General features: G+C 37.1%; 1 protein-coding gene across 1 annotated transcript in view; it reads right to left on the reverse strand.

Moving 5' to 3' along the window:
- Window positions 1-371: 371 nt before the first annotated feature.
- The window catches only part of SOHLH2 (spermatogenesis and oogenesis specific basic helix-loop-helix 2), a 43,988-nt gene continuing 25,307 nt past the window's right edge, over window positions 372-19,052 (reverse strand). Inside the window, exons 7-11 of the mRNA XM_012465514.2 lie at window positions 7,050-7,197; window positions 6,805-6,896; window positions 6,028-6,146; window positions 2,703-2,959; window positions 372-1,212 (exon numbers count right to left, since the gene is read on the reverse strand). Of these exons, the coding sequence (XP_012320937.2) occupies window positions 1,192-1,212; window positions 2,703-2,959; window positions 6,028-6,146; window positions 6,805-6,896; window positions 7,050-7,197 (637 nt within the window). The 3' untranslated portion in view covers window positions 372-1,191. The remainder of the gene's footprint in view (window positions 1,213-2,702; window positions 2,960-6,027; window positions 6,147-6,804; window positions 6,897-7,049; window positions 7,198-19,052) is intronic.

Here is a 19,052-nt window from a genome sequence, read left to right on the forward strand (position 1 = left end):
CAGCAACAATTAAGACCAGCCGGGAACACAGGCAGTAGTCCCAGTGTCCAAAATACCTTAGCAGGTTCCCTTCCAATGTCAAAGCAATTATTCCTAAAGGAAAGGGGATGAAGAATCAAGCACCTGTTTTTAATAAGAAAAATAAAACCTTAGTTGGAAACTTCTTGTTCCTTTATAACATATGTCAAACATGTACAGATTACATCATTTTGGCATCCTCAAAGAAAAGTTGTAAAATTTGACATGAGAATTAGGCTACGCCTACAGTAATTTTTAAGCTTCTCAAAACTCTAGGAAATTAAATTCCCTACATAGTACTACTAAAGAGAGAACATATATTTATTAAACAAAACAAAAATGGATTACAATGTTCAGGGTGAAAACTGAATATTTTATTTAATAATAAAACTTATGTATAAGAACATTTCAGTGAAATATAAAACAAACCTTTTTTTCCCCCTTATTTTCAACTGTCCTTTCTAATACCCACAGGGAGGAAGAGATGAAAAACAAAAGACCGGCTAGTCTGTAACTAAAGGTCCTGAAAGAAATATTTACCTATTAGCCATTGTTTCACTCAAGGGATTGTGAAATGCAAAAACACACATCAATTTATTCATTAGTAGTCAAGTGAGGAGGTAAACCCCTCTTTCAGCATCTCTCTGGGTATCTTAGTTTGGATGGTGAGTGAAGAAGGAAACTCTCTAAAATGTCAAATAAGGAAAAGACACCACCTAGAAATGAGTGACAGTAATTCACGGGGATACTAAAAATAAGAGTCAAGTTGCAGTATCTGTACTCAGTGATACAAGATATCAACACACCTTCCCAATCTTACCACTTTATCACATCTACATGGATCTTCTTTATAGCATGCTTTTTTTCATAAATTGTGGAATATTTTTTGAGAAGAGAGAGTGTAGGTCACTGAGGTCATTTGTTCTTGTAGCTCTCTGGCTGGCAGGGATCCAAGTGTGTATGAAGATGAGTGACAGCGTGCGACCAGCTTTTTGCTGCTGGTCTTTCTATCTGTGGAAGCTTTGAGTGCATTTATCACAAGGCAGACCATGCTAACTCTTTGATATTAGGTCTTTGGGTGGAGCTTTCAAAATCATTCTTTGTTCCACTTTTCCTAGATTGTCAAACTGCGCCCAGTAGGTGGTTGAGAGTGTGAATTTCAAACAAGTGCTTTTAATATGCCCAAAACTGTTGCTGCAAAGAAGGGGGAAAAACCCACATTAATTGAAGCCTCGCCCATTCTTACTCATAATGTCACGATTGTATTTTCTATATCCCAAAACAATCTGAAATGATTTGCAAAACTATGTGAAATCCTCAGGTGAATAAGATTACAAGTTTTCAAATATGTTTTTGTATTAAAAATAATTATTTTCTCACAACAGTTCTCCAACAAAACCCACACCGAGTAAGTATAGGTCAACAATTAAAATATAATAATATTGTAATCTTTTCTTTCATTTACCCTAGTCTTTCCATTGGATACTAATGATCATTAGCAAAATTACGATATCTGTAGACACTGCATATTTTAACATTTCTTTGCAATTCTCTTTAGAATATTTAACTTGCAAATATCTTTTGGAAGGTCACTATTATTCCCATTTTATAGATGTCATATGGAGATTATAACAATATCTACCTTCAAAGGATCACCTCAGGGATTCTCATTAGATCATGTACAGTAAGTACATAGAGTATTCGGCACTATTAGTTATTGAGTGCTCAAAACATATTAGCTATTGTTAATATGCAAAAGCATTAGCAACTATATTAAAGTTAACAGAAGTCCACTTTAAGTAGCCCAATCTGGTTTGAGTCTTCCTCTAGCACTGGACAGTTCTTCCAAACAATGCAGGTATGACTGTTTCATATGCTGGTCCATCTGACAGGACTGCTCTTGCCTCCTCTCTCCTGATTCCTCACCCCTCTACCTGGCTAATTCTTAGTGGCTAGATATTAGCATGGAAGGTATTTCTCCAGGGGCGAGCAGTCGCTAACCTCACCCACGTCTAGCTGGCATGTATAGTGGGGCATTCCTCCTACCCGCTTCAACCATATCGTAATTCCTGCTTCTTTGTCTGCATCCCATTAACATCAAAGCTGCGTGAGGGCAGGGATAGTGTCTACCTTAGTATACTACATTATTAGCACAATGGCAAGCTCAATGTCAGAACATGATGGGTGCTCTGTAAATATCTGCTGTAGGAGGACATCTGGTATCTGAAAACAGCCAGGATGGTGACTGGAAGAGCACTTTCTGATGCAGTGTGAGTGATGCTGCCTACCTAAGAGATAAGCAGTGGCTGGCTATGGGGCCAGATGAGGATGAGGGTGGTAAAATGGGATGTGCTGCTGCAGAAGCTCTGGGTAGAAGCAGTGGAGGGGGAGGGGGTAGGGAATCAGTGCTAGGGGAGATCAGGTTCCACCTGGTCACCGTCAAACTAGCACAGTCCCATCCAGCTTCACTGGTTCTGGATGTTGAGACACCAGTCCTGCAGCATGGGGAGTGAGAGCCTGGGTTGACCGCACCTCCTTTTCATCCATCAGGGTAGAGAGACTCAGAATCAAGCTCTTAGGTACCAGCCTTCCAACCTGAGTAGCAACAACAAAATGCAGGTAAGGGGCTTCTGCTGGCTGGAGTGAAAAGGTCCAATCTGATCCATGGACCCCTGAAAACTTACCAGACAGTTGGGATGGGTAGTGCACGTCTGGTCCAACCCAGAAGTGCAGTGCTGAGGGAGAAGCTTTGAGACCGGGGGCACAGCTGAAGGTAAATGAATTGAAATGTTCTGATTTGTTACGGCAGTTTCATCGCAGGAAGGGGTGACTTTAGAATAATATCTGACAGTATGGAAGGAATTCAGAGAGAGCGCTGCATTGGGAATGTGAGTTTTATAGTGATCACCAACAGCATTCTCTGAGGTGGAGCTTAACGGACCTTTAATGAGAAAGAAAACAAATATGGGTGAGTATCCACAATTCTGTAATTCGGAACGACCATATTTGGCATAAACTGACTGCTATTTCATTTCCTCGCATTATAAATTTGTACTACCACTACACTCAAATGCTGACAGAAAATCAAAGTGAACTTTCTAATTGTGACATTTAGTGCAATATACACAGGATAAATTAGTGTTCATGTGCCATTAAAAGACAGATTTTAGAGAAGCAGAAGATCCCTGTGCCTTTTGATGCATGTGAACGTGCATGTCAATCAAAATTGACTCTCTCTGAAGCAAGTAAAAAGGTTGGAAAGAACAATTCCATTCAGCAGACTGTTTTATATCATTATATAGCTATATTCTACATGGTAACTAGAAGAAAAAAAATTAATATATAATATGAACAATGTAACCTCAAACAATACCATGAATATTTATTTTCTACTGGATATTAATAATATTGAAAGTAAAATAATGTAATAATATGTCTACTTTAAATACAGATGTATCTGAAATGTTTGTGAAAAAATAATTTAAGCAAATGTATACAGAGATTTATAAAAAATAACAGAAAAAGGCAAGCCGATAAGGTCAAAACATGTCTGTGTTACAGAGCAGGCTCAGCACAGAAACCTTGGGACTTTGGGTGGTCATTTAACTTCTCTAGCATTTTCTAACGTGGGTGGTGAAAGTGAAATTTGGAAGACTTAACTGATTGCAACTTCTCTGATCCTCTTTCCAAAACAACTTGGCAACATGCATTAAGAGCTATACATACATTCATGTTCTCTGTTCTCTAACTCACCCATCACTCTTCCAGGAATCCAGTCCAACGAAAAGTCCAAAATATAGAAAACCCCATATATGGAAAAATATTTCCTATCACATGATGTAAAAAATCACTCTCCCCTCAAACTGGAAATGCTAAATGTAGTGACTGGAAAATGGCTAAGAAAAGTACTCTATAAATCACTTGATAAATGATTAAAACCATTAAAATCATGAATGATGCGTAACAACAAATATATGCATGACACAAAGTTAAGCAAAAAAATTCAGGAAACAAAACGGGATGTCCAACGATTACTATTATAGAAAAATACACCTGGAAGAAGACTTGAAGAAAATACATTAAAAAATGAACACAGTGATTATCTTAGCCGGGTTAGTAAAGGATCTGAACTGGTTTTCGAATGTAAAAATGTATTTAAATCCAATAAAAATGTAAGTTTTGACTCCTTAACCTTCAAGGCCTCCTAGGGTTTGAACAAGCCACAGGTCTGTGGTCCTTGCATATCTCTGGCTTCCCGAGATCTGTATCCTTAGGGGAGGCAGTGCCTTGAAATGCTGGGGCATAGACAGGCCTGAACTCACTGCCATGAAAGGAGTGTTTCAGAGTTTCTATAAGACATAAATAGTATTGTACGTACAAAAAGTAACATTGACAGGCATATGCCTGTGGCCTGACCTCTATCTGATTTAATCTGGGCTGATTTAATCATTCCACGTCACATTCAGCCACTGCTACTTTAAGTAGATTAACCATGGCTTATGGCGACTTTTTTTTCTCTTCTCCTTTCTCCTCTAGGTCAGGAGAGAAGTCTAAGTTGACTAAAATAACACCCTGAGGATTCTTTGATGATACGAAGAATCAGGGCTAGGTTCTATCTGGGGGCTCCTTCTCTTTTGACTTTAGACAGCATCCCAAATAACCTTCATTTGTTCCCACGGCTTCCGCCACATCCCATCTATGCAGGGTACCTCTACTACAGCACTTACACGACTAAACCATATTTTGCTTTTGTGACCCTTTCTACCAGTAAGTTGTGAGCTCCATAAGAACAAGAACTGCCTTTCACTCATCTCTGTGTCCCCAACTTTGAGGCAGGGACATTTAAGCTGAGAACTAGGGATGGACCTGGTGCTAACCAGGGCAGGTGAGGGAGAAAGGGCACTCCTGGCACAGGGGAGGTGCTGAGTGAGAGCAGAGCTTCTTGGAGGAAGTCAGAAGTGTCACCTAGGACCGAGAGGCTGAGGAGAGAGGCAGTCCTGTCATCTAGCATCTAACATTCATGTCAAGAGGTCCATATCTTCCTGGTTTCTCGATGGATAGTAACTTTACCTTCAGGAATACTAAAAAGTCACAACCTGCTAGCTGTGTTCTTTTCCTCTATTTTTTTTTTCCATCCTGTTATTTCAAGTACATGGGCATGTCTAGGCTTATGTAACACATAAAACAAAAATGCCTCCGCATAACAAAAACATTTTTGTTATGCAGAGGCATTTTTATTATATGTGTTACATAAACCTAGACATGGCCATGTACTTGAAATATCAAGATGGAAAAAAATAGAGGAAAACAAAAGGGAAAGCATTTGTTCCACAATGAATATTCATATCATGAAATTTCTTGAGCCCCTACTGTGTGCTGGTCATTGTTCTAAGTACTAGAAATATAGCAATGAATAAAACTGGCCAAAAAATCCCCTGCCTTCATGGAGGTGACATTCTAATGGGAGAAGATAGGCAACAAACAAAACACACAAGTAAAGAATAGCAGAAGGCAGTGAGTTCTATCAAGACAAATACAGCAGGGAAAGTGGATGAGGAGTCCCCTGCGTCATGTTTATGGTGGGGAGGAATGTGCAGTTTTATCCGGGTGGCTGAGAAGAACTCAATGAGAGGTGACATGGAAGCAAAGGCATGAAGGAGGTAAATAAATTAACATGTGAAATGCTCAGGGCACAGTCAGTCCTGAAATAATATGAATACTTCCCCTCCCCTGAGATTCTATTCATATTATAAACAAAGTCACCAGCGTGCTTATCATTCATCAACAAGATGAGCTTTCTGGTAATTACGGTCAATTTTGAGCCCAGTTTCTGGCATAACACTATTTAAACGCCCGTCGCCACCTTGTGTACCTGAGGTTGACAACACCAGAAGGACTCATCAGCTCCCCTGGATTCCCTGTTTATGGTGGTGAATGCCCAGGAGCTCAAGGGTTTGTAAGGCAATGCAGGTCCCCCTGTAAGTGGCACAGATGTTAGGTAAAGCTCACCTCTCACAGCTTCATCCAAAGAGCCCTCTGCATCAGGAGTGGAGCACACATTCCAGCACGTGTTAGACAGGAACTGGAGCCCTCTCCCAGGAGAGTAAGTACTCGGCACACTATTTTCCCTTGAAAGGATAGAAAAAATTCTTTGCGTATTATTCAGGGAAAACAATATGAACATTGCTGAGTTCAATTGCCCTTTTATCATATAAGTTCTAAAAACACTGACAAAGCCTCAACTATGGATTATTTACATATGAACAAAGAGTTGCACAGGACCCATGATGATTCCTTAGAATGTGCAAGAATGATATGCTTTTTTCTCCACAGTTTCTCCTTGTTTACATATTCTGATTAATCTACAAAAGGATCATTTGGGAAGCCACATTTTGCCCTAGTAAGCTGCTTTAAGAACCAGTAGTTGAAATAGGGCTGGATGGCTCCAGGGCCTCAGACCTCCAGAGGAACACCAGAAGCCATCGCATCCCTGCTGGACCACCACCATCCCTACACTCACAAGGGGCAAAGCTCATTTTAAGAACCTCAGAAATAACAAAAGGAGAAGCAAGGGTGAGTCACGTGATGAAAGGTCCATGGACCTGAGACTTTTTCCTGTGCTTATCACTGTAACGAAATGATACACATCAGCAATGAGAAAAATTCACTGACCCTTGATAAACCCCTGCGCTTTCACAGTGGATGGAATCAGTTTCTACATGTTTAGCATCAACATGGGAGGAAAATAACTAGCAGACTTCAGATTCACAAGAGCCCTTATCATACCGCTGTGCCATGACCGTGCCTGGGAGAGACAGCTGGATGGGTGTTTGTTGTTTCTTACAAAATCTCTTGTTGCTTTGAAGTGCTTCTGTAATCTGAAATATACAGAAATGTATTTAGGTAGATACTGACATTTTTACATATGTACAAAGACACATACTTTCAATGATAAAAAATTAAAAGAAGTAAAATTGTAGTGTTAAAGCATTGTCTATAAGGATAAAATTCAAACTTTGGGAGTCTAATACCTGGGCCATAACAGCTGGAGGAATTTTCTCCCGGATATATTTCACATAATCAACTGTTGCCTCAAGAACTGAAGCCGCATCATTCTTTCTCCCCTTTACATACGGCAAGAGAATACGCAGCTGCTCACAGCAATACTTGATTCTTTCTCTGGACAGAGAATTGCAATACATAAAGAATAATTAGTCTCATTTTCTTCCTTGTACCCAAAGACAAACAACCCTTCCTCTAGGTATGTTTGTAAAGGAACCACCCCCTCCCTATCTAGTCTCCATTTCAGAGAAAGACTATGTCCCTACAAGCCAGCAGCCCTCACAGTCCCTGAAATCACAGCTTCCTGGGGCGCCTACGCATATGCCCACTGCACAAAGAACCACTGCCCAAGTGTGTGCTGATGGCAGCCCCAGCACTCCCACCTCAGGCCTGCTGCAGAGTGCAGGATGCCCACTCACTGAGGAAAGCACCCTTCCCACACACTGCTGCCTACAGAAACGTGCAGACCACTCTGCCCTCCGGGCAGAGAACTGCACACTATGTAAAAATCCTTTTGCGATTCACACTAGAAGCCTAGAAGGCAAAGAGCAGTCAGGATCTTCACGTCCCTGGGACCTAGACCGCATTTCCAACAAGATCAACTAGCATCTTGCAACACACAGCTTCATGGCCTGAACAAAAGGAAAATCAGAAGGCTGCTTCCTTTACATGAGGTAGGTATAGACAGAATGAGTACACCAGGATGCAGGTATTAGAAAGAAACTAACCTGTCTCTCACAGCTCTGAAGGAGAATAGACGGGAAATGTAGATCTAATTGATTTAAGCCCTTGGCAGCTTCATTCAACCATGTGCTCTTTTAATAAACATTTTTAAGCCCTTGTTTTGTGCTGAATACTACCTTGACATCTACAGGGTTGAATGGTGGTTCTGTTATTACTGAGACATTAGGCAAGTTACTAAACCTCTGTAAACACCAGAATGGCAGAGAAATTAAATTTAAAAACCTAGTTTGACATATAGCCGATGAATAACTCAAATATTCTGTCTCAGTGGTGTTCTCATTTACCTCTGAGGAGCTTTGGGGGCTCTGTGGGGGTGTCTCAGGAATTAATCTGGGAAGGGAAGGACGGAAGAGCCAACAATTTGACAATGTGTGTGAAGGGCTTTGAAACTTTTCATACCCTTTGAAATGGTACTTCCACTTACAAGGATCCATCCTAAGGAGTGAATCTAAAACACAGAGCACAGTGCGTATACACAGAAGCCCATCAGAGCAATATTTTAGTAAAATATGGAAAACAACACACGACATAGGAGGATGCCTTAAGTAAGCTACAGCACATTAGTTCAACAGAATGTCACCTGGCAGTGGAAGTGATATGTTATAAAGCTTATTGGGGAAAAGTAGGACACAAAACAGCATATAAAATATAATCCTAGCCACTCAACAAAGTAAAAATGAAGCCCAGGAGAAAAGACTGAAGGCAAAAACATCCAGTACAGTTATTTCCAGATGGCTGGATGAGGGATCATTTTTATTCTCTTTATTTTCTATGTTTTCCATATGTTTTTGCTAGGCATATGTCATATTCATAATATATTAAAATATTAAATTTCTTCAACATTATAAAAAGTTTAATCATAGAGAAAATTTGAAAGAATTATATAATGAACACCTATATACTCATCACTTAAGGGTCTACAGTTAACATTTACTGTACAGGTTGAGTATTCCTTCCCCAAAATGCCTGGGGAAGTGTTTAAGATTTCAGATTCTTTTGGATTTTGGAATATTTGCATATACATAATAAGATATCTTGGGGGTGGAACCCAAGTTTAACAGAGAATTCATTTATGTTTTATACCATATGTATATAGCCTAAGGTAATTTTATACAATATTTGTACCTGAAACAAAGTTTGTATACACTGAACCATCAGAAAGAAAAGTTGTCACTATCACGTGTCAGTGCTGAAAAAGTTTGATTTTGGAACATTTCAGACTTCAGATTTTCAGATTAGGGATGCTCAACCAGTATCTGCTTTATTATATATGTGTCATCCCGCTGTTCATATGTCAACATATTTACATATACTAAAGCAGGGTAAGTTGTAGACATAAGCACATTACATGCCTAAATGTATCAGTAGCTAGAGCTCAAATTATTTTATTTTCAGGTAAACACTACATAAAACAAAATACACACTAAGTCCCATTCTGTAAGTTTGGACAAATACATACAACTGTATGTATCTGAAATACATATATAATGAAAATTTTAATTACAAATGAAAATGCATTATCACAACCCCAGAAAGTCCCTTGTTTCTTCCCAGTCAATACCATCCCCTAACCCTGTAAGGCAACTACAATTCTGATATTTTTTCCATCCCACATTACTTTTGCCTGTCCTCAACCAGCACATAAATAAAATCGTACAGTGTGTATTACTTTGTAAAGCTTCTTTCGCTCAGCTTTAAAGTTTCTGGGATTTATCTATGTGGCTAACCATATCGCAGTTTGCTCCTTTTCACTGAACAACAGTGTTCCATAATAGATAAGCAAGCTGTGGCATATTTATATACTATGGAATACTGTTGTGGAATACATATAAATATGCCACAGTTTGCTTATCTATTATCTTATTGATGAACACTTGGGCTGTTACCAGTTTTGGGTTATTACGAATAAGGCTGCTAGAACATTCTGGATGTCTTTTTGTGAACACATGGTTTTATTTCTCTTGGGTAATATCTAGGAATAGAAATGATAGGCCATTTTATACGTTTTACCACATGATAGGCAGAATTTTTACCACACCAAAGTGGTACCATTTTACACTTCCACCATCGATGTATCAGACTTCCTGTTCCAAATCATTGATGATATTTAATATTATCAGTTTTAATGTTAGCATTTTGGCCTTTCTGGGGTATACATAGTAATATCTCATTATGCTTTAATTTGCATTTCCCTGACAGCTAATGATATTGAGCACTTTTTTCTGTGCCTTTTGGGCACTTGTATAGCTTCCTTTGTGAAGTGTCCATGCAGACATTTTACCTACATTTTAACTGAATTGCAGGTCTTTTTATTTTTTATTTTTAGCAGTTCTTTACACATCCTGAATACCAGGATTTGTCAGATATCTGTTTGGCAAGTATTTTCTCCCAGTCTGCGGCTTTTGTATTTATTTTCTTAAAACTTTTTGATAGCAAAAGTTTTAAATTTTGATGAATCCAATTTATTTCCTTTCTCTCTCTCTCTCTTCCCCCCACCATGGTTATTGCTTTCTGTGTCCTGTCTAAAGAACATCTGCATATTCTCAGCTCATGAAGACATTCTCCTATTTTCTTGTAGAACTGTATTGCTCAATATAGTAGTCAGTAGACTTGAGTCTATTTAAATTTAATTAATAAATATGAATTAATATTAGATACATTTAAAATTCATTTCCTAAGTTGCAATAGCCACATTTTGAATACTCAATAACTACATGTTGGTAGTGGCTATTGTATTAGATGATGAAGATATAATTTTTAAGACAGCAGGAGATTCTACTGAATACTGTCATCCTAGAAGCTCTATAATTTTAGCTTTACAGTGCAGCTCTGACTATGCTTCACCTTGAATTAATTTTTTTATATGATGTGAGGTAAGGGGTAAAGGTTGATTTTCTTTCCAGATGGGTATCCAGTTCTAGCATCATTTATTAAAAAGATTTTTCTCTCCCAAAATATTTGCTTTAGTGTTTTTGTTGAAAATCAAATGACCATAAATATGTGGATTCAGTGCTGGCCTATTGTGTTCCATTGATCTATTTGTCAACTTTTATGCCAGTTACCTACTGGTGATTGTAGCTTTATAATAAGTCTTGAAGTTAGATAGTTTAAGTCCTTTTACTTTATTGTACTTTTACAAAATTGCTTTGGATATTCTAAGTCCTTTTCATACATTGTAAAATCATCTTGTCAATTTTTATAGAAAAACACTTGCTGGCATTATGATTTGGATTCAAATAAGGTTATGTTTCAATTTGGTGAGAACTGACATCTTAACAATAGTGAATCTTTTATACCATAATTATGGTATAAAGCATGATATAGTTTTTATTTAACTTTTCATAGTCACATTTTGAATGATCAATGTACGGATCATTTTTTGCTTTGTTCCTAAGTATCCTAAAGCTATTTTATTCTACTTTAAATGTCATATTTATATTTTCATTTTATAATTATTTGCTGTTAGTATATAAAATACCATTGATTTTTGTACCTTATCTTCTGCAACCATGTTACAGAAGATAAGGTTCTTTAGCTCTAGTAGCTGTTTCGTAAATGTCTTAGGACTTTGGCTTTATACCTAGTCATGCCATCTACATATAGTAAGACAGTTTTTCTTCTTCCTTTCTAATCTGTATGTCTATTTCTTTATCTTGCCTAATTGCAATGGCTAGGATTATATATTTGATAATGAACAGAAATGGTAAGAATGGGCACCCTTAGTTTGTTCCTGATCTTTTTAAGGAGCAGTCAACATTTTATCACTAACTACAATGTTAATTATAAGTTTTTTTATAGCTGCCTTTTAACAAATTGAGGATGTTATCTTCCACATCTATTTGCTGAAAGTATTTTTAAAATAATAATGGTAAATTGAACGTTGTGAAATATGTTTTCAGAATTTGTTAATCACATGGTTTTTCTCCTTTATTCTGTTAATGTGGTGAATTTCATTGGTTGATGTTTTGGTTTTGTTTCGTTTTTGAGTCAGAGTCTCACTCTGTCACCCAGGCTGGAGTGCAGTGGTACCATCTCAGTTCACTGCAACCTCTGCCTACTGGGTTCAAGCGATTTTCATGCCTCAGCCTCACGAGGCATGGGATTACAAAGTGAACCACCAAACCTGGCAACATTTTTATATTTTCAGTAAAGACAAGATTTTGCCATATTGGCCTGGCTGGTCTTGAACTCCTGGCCTCAAGTGATCCACCGACCTTGGCCTCCCAAAGTGCTGGGATTACAGGTATAAGCCACCACACCCAGCCCCACTGGTTGATTTCTGAATGTCACACCAGTCTTGCTTTTCTAGGATAAACCTGATGTGGTCATGATACATTATATCTTTATATATTTCTTGATTCAATTTGCTAAAATTATATTAAGTATTTTTGCTCCTATGTTCATGAGGGATACTGGTCTGTAATTTTCTTTATAAATAATGTCTTTGTCAGGCTTAGGGTTATGTTGTTCCCATGAAAGGGGTTAGGAATTATTCCCTCCTCCCATTTCTGTAAGAACATGTTTAAGATTGGTATTACTTCTTTAAAGCCTTGCTGAAATTCATTGGTAAAACCATCTGAGTGTTTTCTCTTTGGTAAGGTTTTGGTAACAAGTTCAATTTCGTAAATATAGAGCTATTCTGATTTTCTGCTTCATTTGGTATCAGTTTCGATAAATTGTGATTTTCAAGAATGTATCCAGTATATCTAAGTTGTTGAATTTACTAGCCTAAAACTGTTCAAAGTATACTCTTCTGTATTTAAATATTTATAGCAGCTATCATGATCATCCCTCTTTCACTCATGATTGTGATTATTGTGTCTGTCTCTCTCCCAGCCTCCTACCCCTTCACCACCCCACTTATTTGGGTTTACTTTGTTTTACTTTGTCTTTCTTCCTAGGACAGAACTTTATATCACTGATTTTTAGACCTTTTGCCTTTTCTAATATAAGCATTTAAAGCCACAATGTTTTCCCTAAACTTTGCTGTAGTTTATTTTAAAACTTTGATATATTGTAATATCTTTTTTTAAAATTTAAGTTCCAGGACACATGTGCAGTACATGCAGGTTTGTTACACAGCTAAAGTGTACCATGGTAGTTTGCTGATACATTCTCTTCTCAATAAATTCACTTTGAAATATTTTCTAATTTTTCTTGTGATTTTTTTTTAACCCATGGATTACTTAGAAGTTTTTTTTTTTTAATTTCCACATATTTAAGATTTCCCTTTAAATCTTATTCTTACCGATTTCTAATTTAATTTCATTGTGGTCAGGGAACACATCTTTATTAATTCAACTCTTTCGAATGTATTGAAACTTCTTATATACACCCTGTCCCCCAATATACAGTCTGTCTATGACTGTACCATGTGCCATTGAGAAGGAATCTTCTGCTGCAGTTGTTCCGAGTGTTGCTCTATAAATATTCATGAGATCAAGGTGGTGAGCGGTGTTCACAATTTCTAGAGCTGACCAATGTTTTGGTGTCTAGTTTTATAAATTGCTGAGAGAGGAGTGTTAAAACTCCAGCAGTTGTTTTAAAATTATCTATTTGTCTATTTAATTCTGTAAATTTTTGATCCAAGTATTTTGAAGTTCTTACCATCCTGTGCTATTTGTGATTTTAATATCATTCTGAAAGTTCATGTTTCTATCATTACAAAACGCCCCTCTTTACCTCAGATAATACTGTTTGTCTTCAAATCTACTTTGATATTAACATTGCCCATCTGATTGTCTTATATTTCGTGTTTCCACAATGGATATATTTCTATTAATTTTTTTTTATATTCAAAGCTTCCCTCTTATAGACAGTAGATAGCTGGGTCTTGCTTTTGCATGTTTTGATCTATTCTGAAAACTTCTGCCTATAAGTTGGATACAGTTGGATAAAGGTCTATCACGCCGTTTTCCCCTGTAGTCTCTTCTGCGTTTTTACTCTTCTGTTCCTCCTTCCTGCCCTCTTTTTTGAATATTTTTAAAAATCCAATTTTAATTTATCTTTCGGCTTCATAGCAATGCATTTTGCCTATCTCTTTAGGGTTGCTCTAGGGATTACAATATATATCTGAAGTTTTCATAGTCTGGAGTTAATACTTTATGACATCACATAAAATGTATAACCGCTAAAGTTATACAAGTGCATTTATCCCACTCATTCTTCATATAATAGTCATATGTACTATAGCTATATTATAAACCCCTAATACATTGCTATAATTTTTGCTAATAACAGTTTTAAGTATTTTAAATAGTTTAAAATGGAAAATGCTTGTTTTTGCTTAGAAATTTGTCATTTTTGGTGCTATGTAGTCCTTCAGGTGATCCTAGCTTTCATTTGGTATTATTTCCCTTCAGCCTAAAGAATTTCCTTCAGCTTTCTTACCCTGAAGGTCCACTGGTGTCAAAATATCTAAGTTGTCTTTTATTTGAAGATGTCTTTATCTTACACAAAGGGAAATAATATCTGATGGAAATATAATTTGCACAAACAAGTGAAGAGTCTAAGACATGCTAAATATGGTGACATATATTAAAGGGTAGTTTTCTAATTTATTCATGTTTTAAAAACCAATAGCATACATTTATTTGACAGGCCTAGAACAGCTGTATACTGCTAAGATTTCTATTACAGAAGCAAGAAAACAGTGCCCTTGTACTTTCTGTCCCTCTGATTGTGGCAGCCAAGATTAAGCGGGGAATGCAGGAGCAAAGGATGGTAATAAAGGGAAATTCATGGGGAGAGAATTTTTGCAACTCAGACAAAACCTTGTCTATAGTGAAGAGCCTGTTTTACTGCAAATAAGAGTTAAGATTACAGTGACTGAAAATTACTTATTTTTCCAATGAAGAGTCAGGTCCATTTCCTCTCCCCTTGAATCTTCACTGGCCTGTGCCTGCTTTACCCAAAAGATATCTGGAGAGTGACTCTATGAAAGTTCCGGGACTAGCATTTCAGAAGATGTAGCTTTGATACTGGTCTCATGGAATCCTAAGGCTTCATGTAAGAGGTCCTTCTAGCTTGCTGCAGAGACCATGTGGAGAAGTGATGAGACCACAGGGAAGAACAGCCCATTTGAGCACAACCTGCATCCATACCCACCAGAGGACCACACTTGTAGATGATGCTGTGTTGGAATCTCCAGACAGGCCAATTGCTGGCTGAACATCATGGAGTGCCATGGTTAACACCACACAGAGAGTAATCACAGAGCCACGCCCTGCCCAAACTGGTGACTCACAAAATCATGAGATATGATAAACAGTTTGTTGATTTACACTACCAAGTTTTAGAGTAATCTTTTGTACACTATCAGATAACTGGACAACAGCTTACTGTTTAAAGTAAAACTATTAACAATGCAGGGTTGATAACTGATGTGGCTTGGATGTTTTGTCCCCTCCAAATCTTATGATGAAATGTGATGCCCGGTGTTGGAGGTGGAACCTGGTGGGAGGTGTTTGGTGACTCATGGGGTTTAGCTTAGTGCCATCCCCTTGGTGATGAGTGAGTTCTCATTCAGTTCATGCAGATCTGGTGGTTTAAAAGAGTCTGGGGCCTCTCCTTTCTCTCTCTCTTGCTCCTCCTCTCACTATGTGACACACTGGCTCCACTTTGCCTTCTGCCGTGATTGTAAGCTTCCTGAGGTCTCACCTGAAACAGAAGCCGCTATGCTTCCTATACAGCCTACAGAATCATGAGTCAATTAAATGCCTTTCTTTATAAATTACTCAGTCTCTGGTATTTCTTTATAGCAACACAAGAATAAACTAACACAATAACATACGCAAAAGTAAAATATATGACAACAATAACAAAAAGTGGAAGAAGGTAAATAGAAATATGCTGTTGTATTTTAAGGACATAATGTCAATTCAAGGTAGACTATGGTAAGTTAAGGATGTATATCATAATCCCTAGAGCAACCAATAAAAATTGGTTTTAGCTAAAAAATCAATAAAAGAGATTAAAAGAAATGTTAAAGTATACTTGGTAAATCCAAAGGAAGGCAGGTAATGCGAAGAAAGGGAAAACAATAGATTAATGAAAACAAATAGAAAAATTGTAGATCCAAAACCACACTTAAGTATATTATATGAAAATGAGCTAACCATTCCAAATGAACAACAGAGACACAAAGACTGTCAGAATGAGTAAATAAAAAATAAAAACAAGATTCAACTACATGCTATTTACAAGGGACACTCTTTAAATATAAAGACACATACAGGTTAGAAAAAACCATACAAATACTAATCACAAGAAAGCTGTATTAATATCAAAGTAGATTTTTTAAGATAGGGAGTACTAGGATAGATAAATTAGCATTATCATTTCCTCAAGATGAGTGGATCAATTCAGCAAGACAGACATCTAACAGAGTCTCAAACTACATGAAGCAAAAACTCTCAGAAAGAAAGGGATAAAGAGTTGTCACTGAAAAATTTAACCCTCAAAAATATAATAAGGGTACAGAATATATGAAAAACACTATCAAGCAGTTCTACCTCATTAATATTTATAGAACACTACACCCTCCAAACAGAAGAATAATGCAGTCTTTTCAAATGCATATGGAACATCATTCATCAAGGCAGACCATACTTTGGGCCATAAAACAAGTTTCAGAAAATATCAAAGGACAGAAAACTTACATAGTATGTTTTCAGATGACAACAGAATTAAATTATAAATCAATACCTAGAAAGTCTCCAAACATTTAAGTTATACACTTCTAAACAGTTACTAATGAAAAGAAAAAAAAATCACAGGGGATATGAGAAAATATTTTGAAGTGAATGATATGGAAATATGGAATGATATGGAATGATATGGAATGATGTGGAAATATGTCCAAGTTGATGAGATGCCGCTAAAGCAATGCTTACAGAAAAACCTTTATAAAGGAAAAGTTTTAGTTTTAACTGCTTATATTAGAAAAGAAGAAAAGGTTAAAATCAATGATCTAAGTTTCTACCTACAAAGACTTTTTAAAAATATACTTTAAGTTCTAGGATACATGTGCAGAACGTTCAGGTTTGCTACATAGGTATATACGTGCCATGGTGGTCTGCTGCACCCATCAACCCATCATCTAGGTTTTAAGCCGTGCATGCATTAAGTATTTGTCCTAATGCTGTCCCTCCTCTTTCCCTCTACCCCGCTGCCACAGGCCCTGGTGTGTGAGATATTCCCCTCCTTGTGTCCACGTGTTCTCATTGTTCAACTCCTACTTATGAGTGAGAATATGTGATGTTTGGTTTTCTGTTCCTGTGTTAGTTTGCTGAGAATGATGATTGCCAGTTTCATCCATGTCCCTGTAAAAGACATGAACGCATTCTTTTTATAGTGTATATGTGCCACATTTTCAAAGACCTTTTTTTAAAAAAGCAAAGTATAGAGGCCGGGAGCGATGGCTCACGCCAGTAATCCCAGAACTCTGGGAGGCCGAGATGGGCAGATCATTTGAGCTCAGGAGTTCAAGACCAGCCAGGGCGACATGGTGAAACCCCATCTCTACTAAAAATATAAAAATTAGCCGAGTGTGGTGCCAGATGCCTGTAATTCCAGCTACTCAGGAGGCTGAGTAAGGAGAATCGCTTGAACCTGGCAGGCAGAGGTTGCAGTGAGCTGAGATTGCACCACTGCACTCCAGCCTGGGTGACAGAGCAAGATTCTGTCTCAAGCAATCAGTCAATCAATAAAAGCAAAGTATAGAAAGACAAAGAGCAGAAATCAATGAAATAAAAGAAATGGGCTAATATAGAAAATCAATGACTCAAAATCTGGTTCACTGAAAAAAAATCAATAAAACTGATAAAACTGAGAAAACTTTTGCTAGGCTGATCAAGAAACAAGGCAGAAAACACAATTTATCAATACCAGGAATGAAAAAGCCATCATAACAGACCTATAGATGTTAAAATGATAATAAGATCATGTTGTCAAATAAATGTGACACTTAAATGGACAAATTTCTTGAAAAACATAAATTAACCAAACTGAGATAGGAAAAAATAGGCCGTTTAGTCCTATAATCATTAAAGAAATTGAATTTGTAATTAAAACTTTCCCATAAAGAAAATTCCAAGCCTAGATGACTTCATTGTTGAATTCTATCAAACATACCATTTCTATACAAATTCTTTCAGAAATGGAAGACTTTCCATTTGGTTTTATAAGGCCAGCATTTCCCTGATACAGAAATGAGATAAAGATATTGTAAGAAAACTACAAACCAATATCCTTCATAAACATAGATGCAAAAATTGTTAACAAAATATTAGCAAATGGAATCTAGCAGTAAATAAAAATTAAGTATACCTTAAGACAAAGTTAAGTTTTGCATTTAAAAAATATCAGTCATAATCAGCATCTTAACAAACAAGAGGAGAAATAATCATCTTACTAGAGAAAAAAAGACTGACAAAATTTTACATCCATTCATGATAAAATGCTAAACTAGGACTAAAAGGGAACTATTTTTTAAGCTGATACAAAAGCATGCACAAAAGCCTATAGCTTATATCATATGTGATGATAAAAGACAGCATTTTCCCTCTAAGATTGGAAACAAGGTACAGATGTCTACCTGAGGCTCTCCTTTGTACAAATGTGTCTCAAGCAAATAAGGACTCACAGGGAAAGGTATCTGGGCCAGAGACAACTTGGAACTCTCTGAGAACTGCCTGTCTACCTTTCCTGAATTTGTAAGACTTGTCTAGTCCTGGAAAAGTGTTCATTTATGGCAAAGCTCAAGTTTCCCTTTGTTTCAAGTGAAATCATCATTTCTTATCACAGACTCCTTCTGGCCTCCAGACACAATTCACTGTGTTACATCCTATTAGAGTGTTCATTCTAAGGTATAAATCTCATATCACTCCTTTGCTAAAATCCTTTAGTAACTGCCCAACAGACCAGGTTACAGTTCAAATTTCATAGCATGAAATATCCAGCCCCTACCTACTACCTCTCATCTCTTGCCTCTTCCTGCTGGTGTCCTGATAGCCAACCATATGGACATACATGCAGTTCCATAAAGTCACTGTACTCTCTAAGACTGCCAGCCTCTGTACCTATTATTCCCTCCATATAAATAAAATACCCTTCCCTGACTTCCAAATCAAATTAATAGAAACTTGTCAAAAGCTCAATTTAGTTACTGCCATCTCAAGAAAGCCTTTGATGTCCCCTTATTCTGTCTTAGAAAACTTTCCTAATGT

This window comes from Aotus nancymaae, unplaced genomic scaffold (assembly GCF_030222135.1).
Source record: "Aotus nancymaae isolate 86718 unplaced genomic scaffold, 86718_ANA_hifiasm-v0.15.2.pri h1tg000043l, whole genome shotgun sequence".
Lineage (NCBI taxonomy): Eukaryota > Metazoa > Chordata > Mammalia > Primates > Aotidae > Aotus > Aotus nancymaae.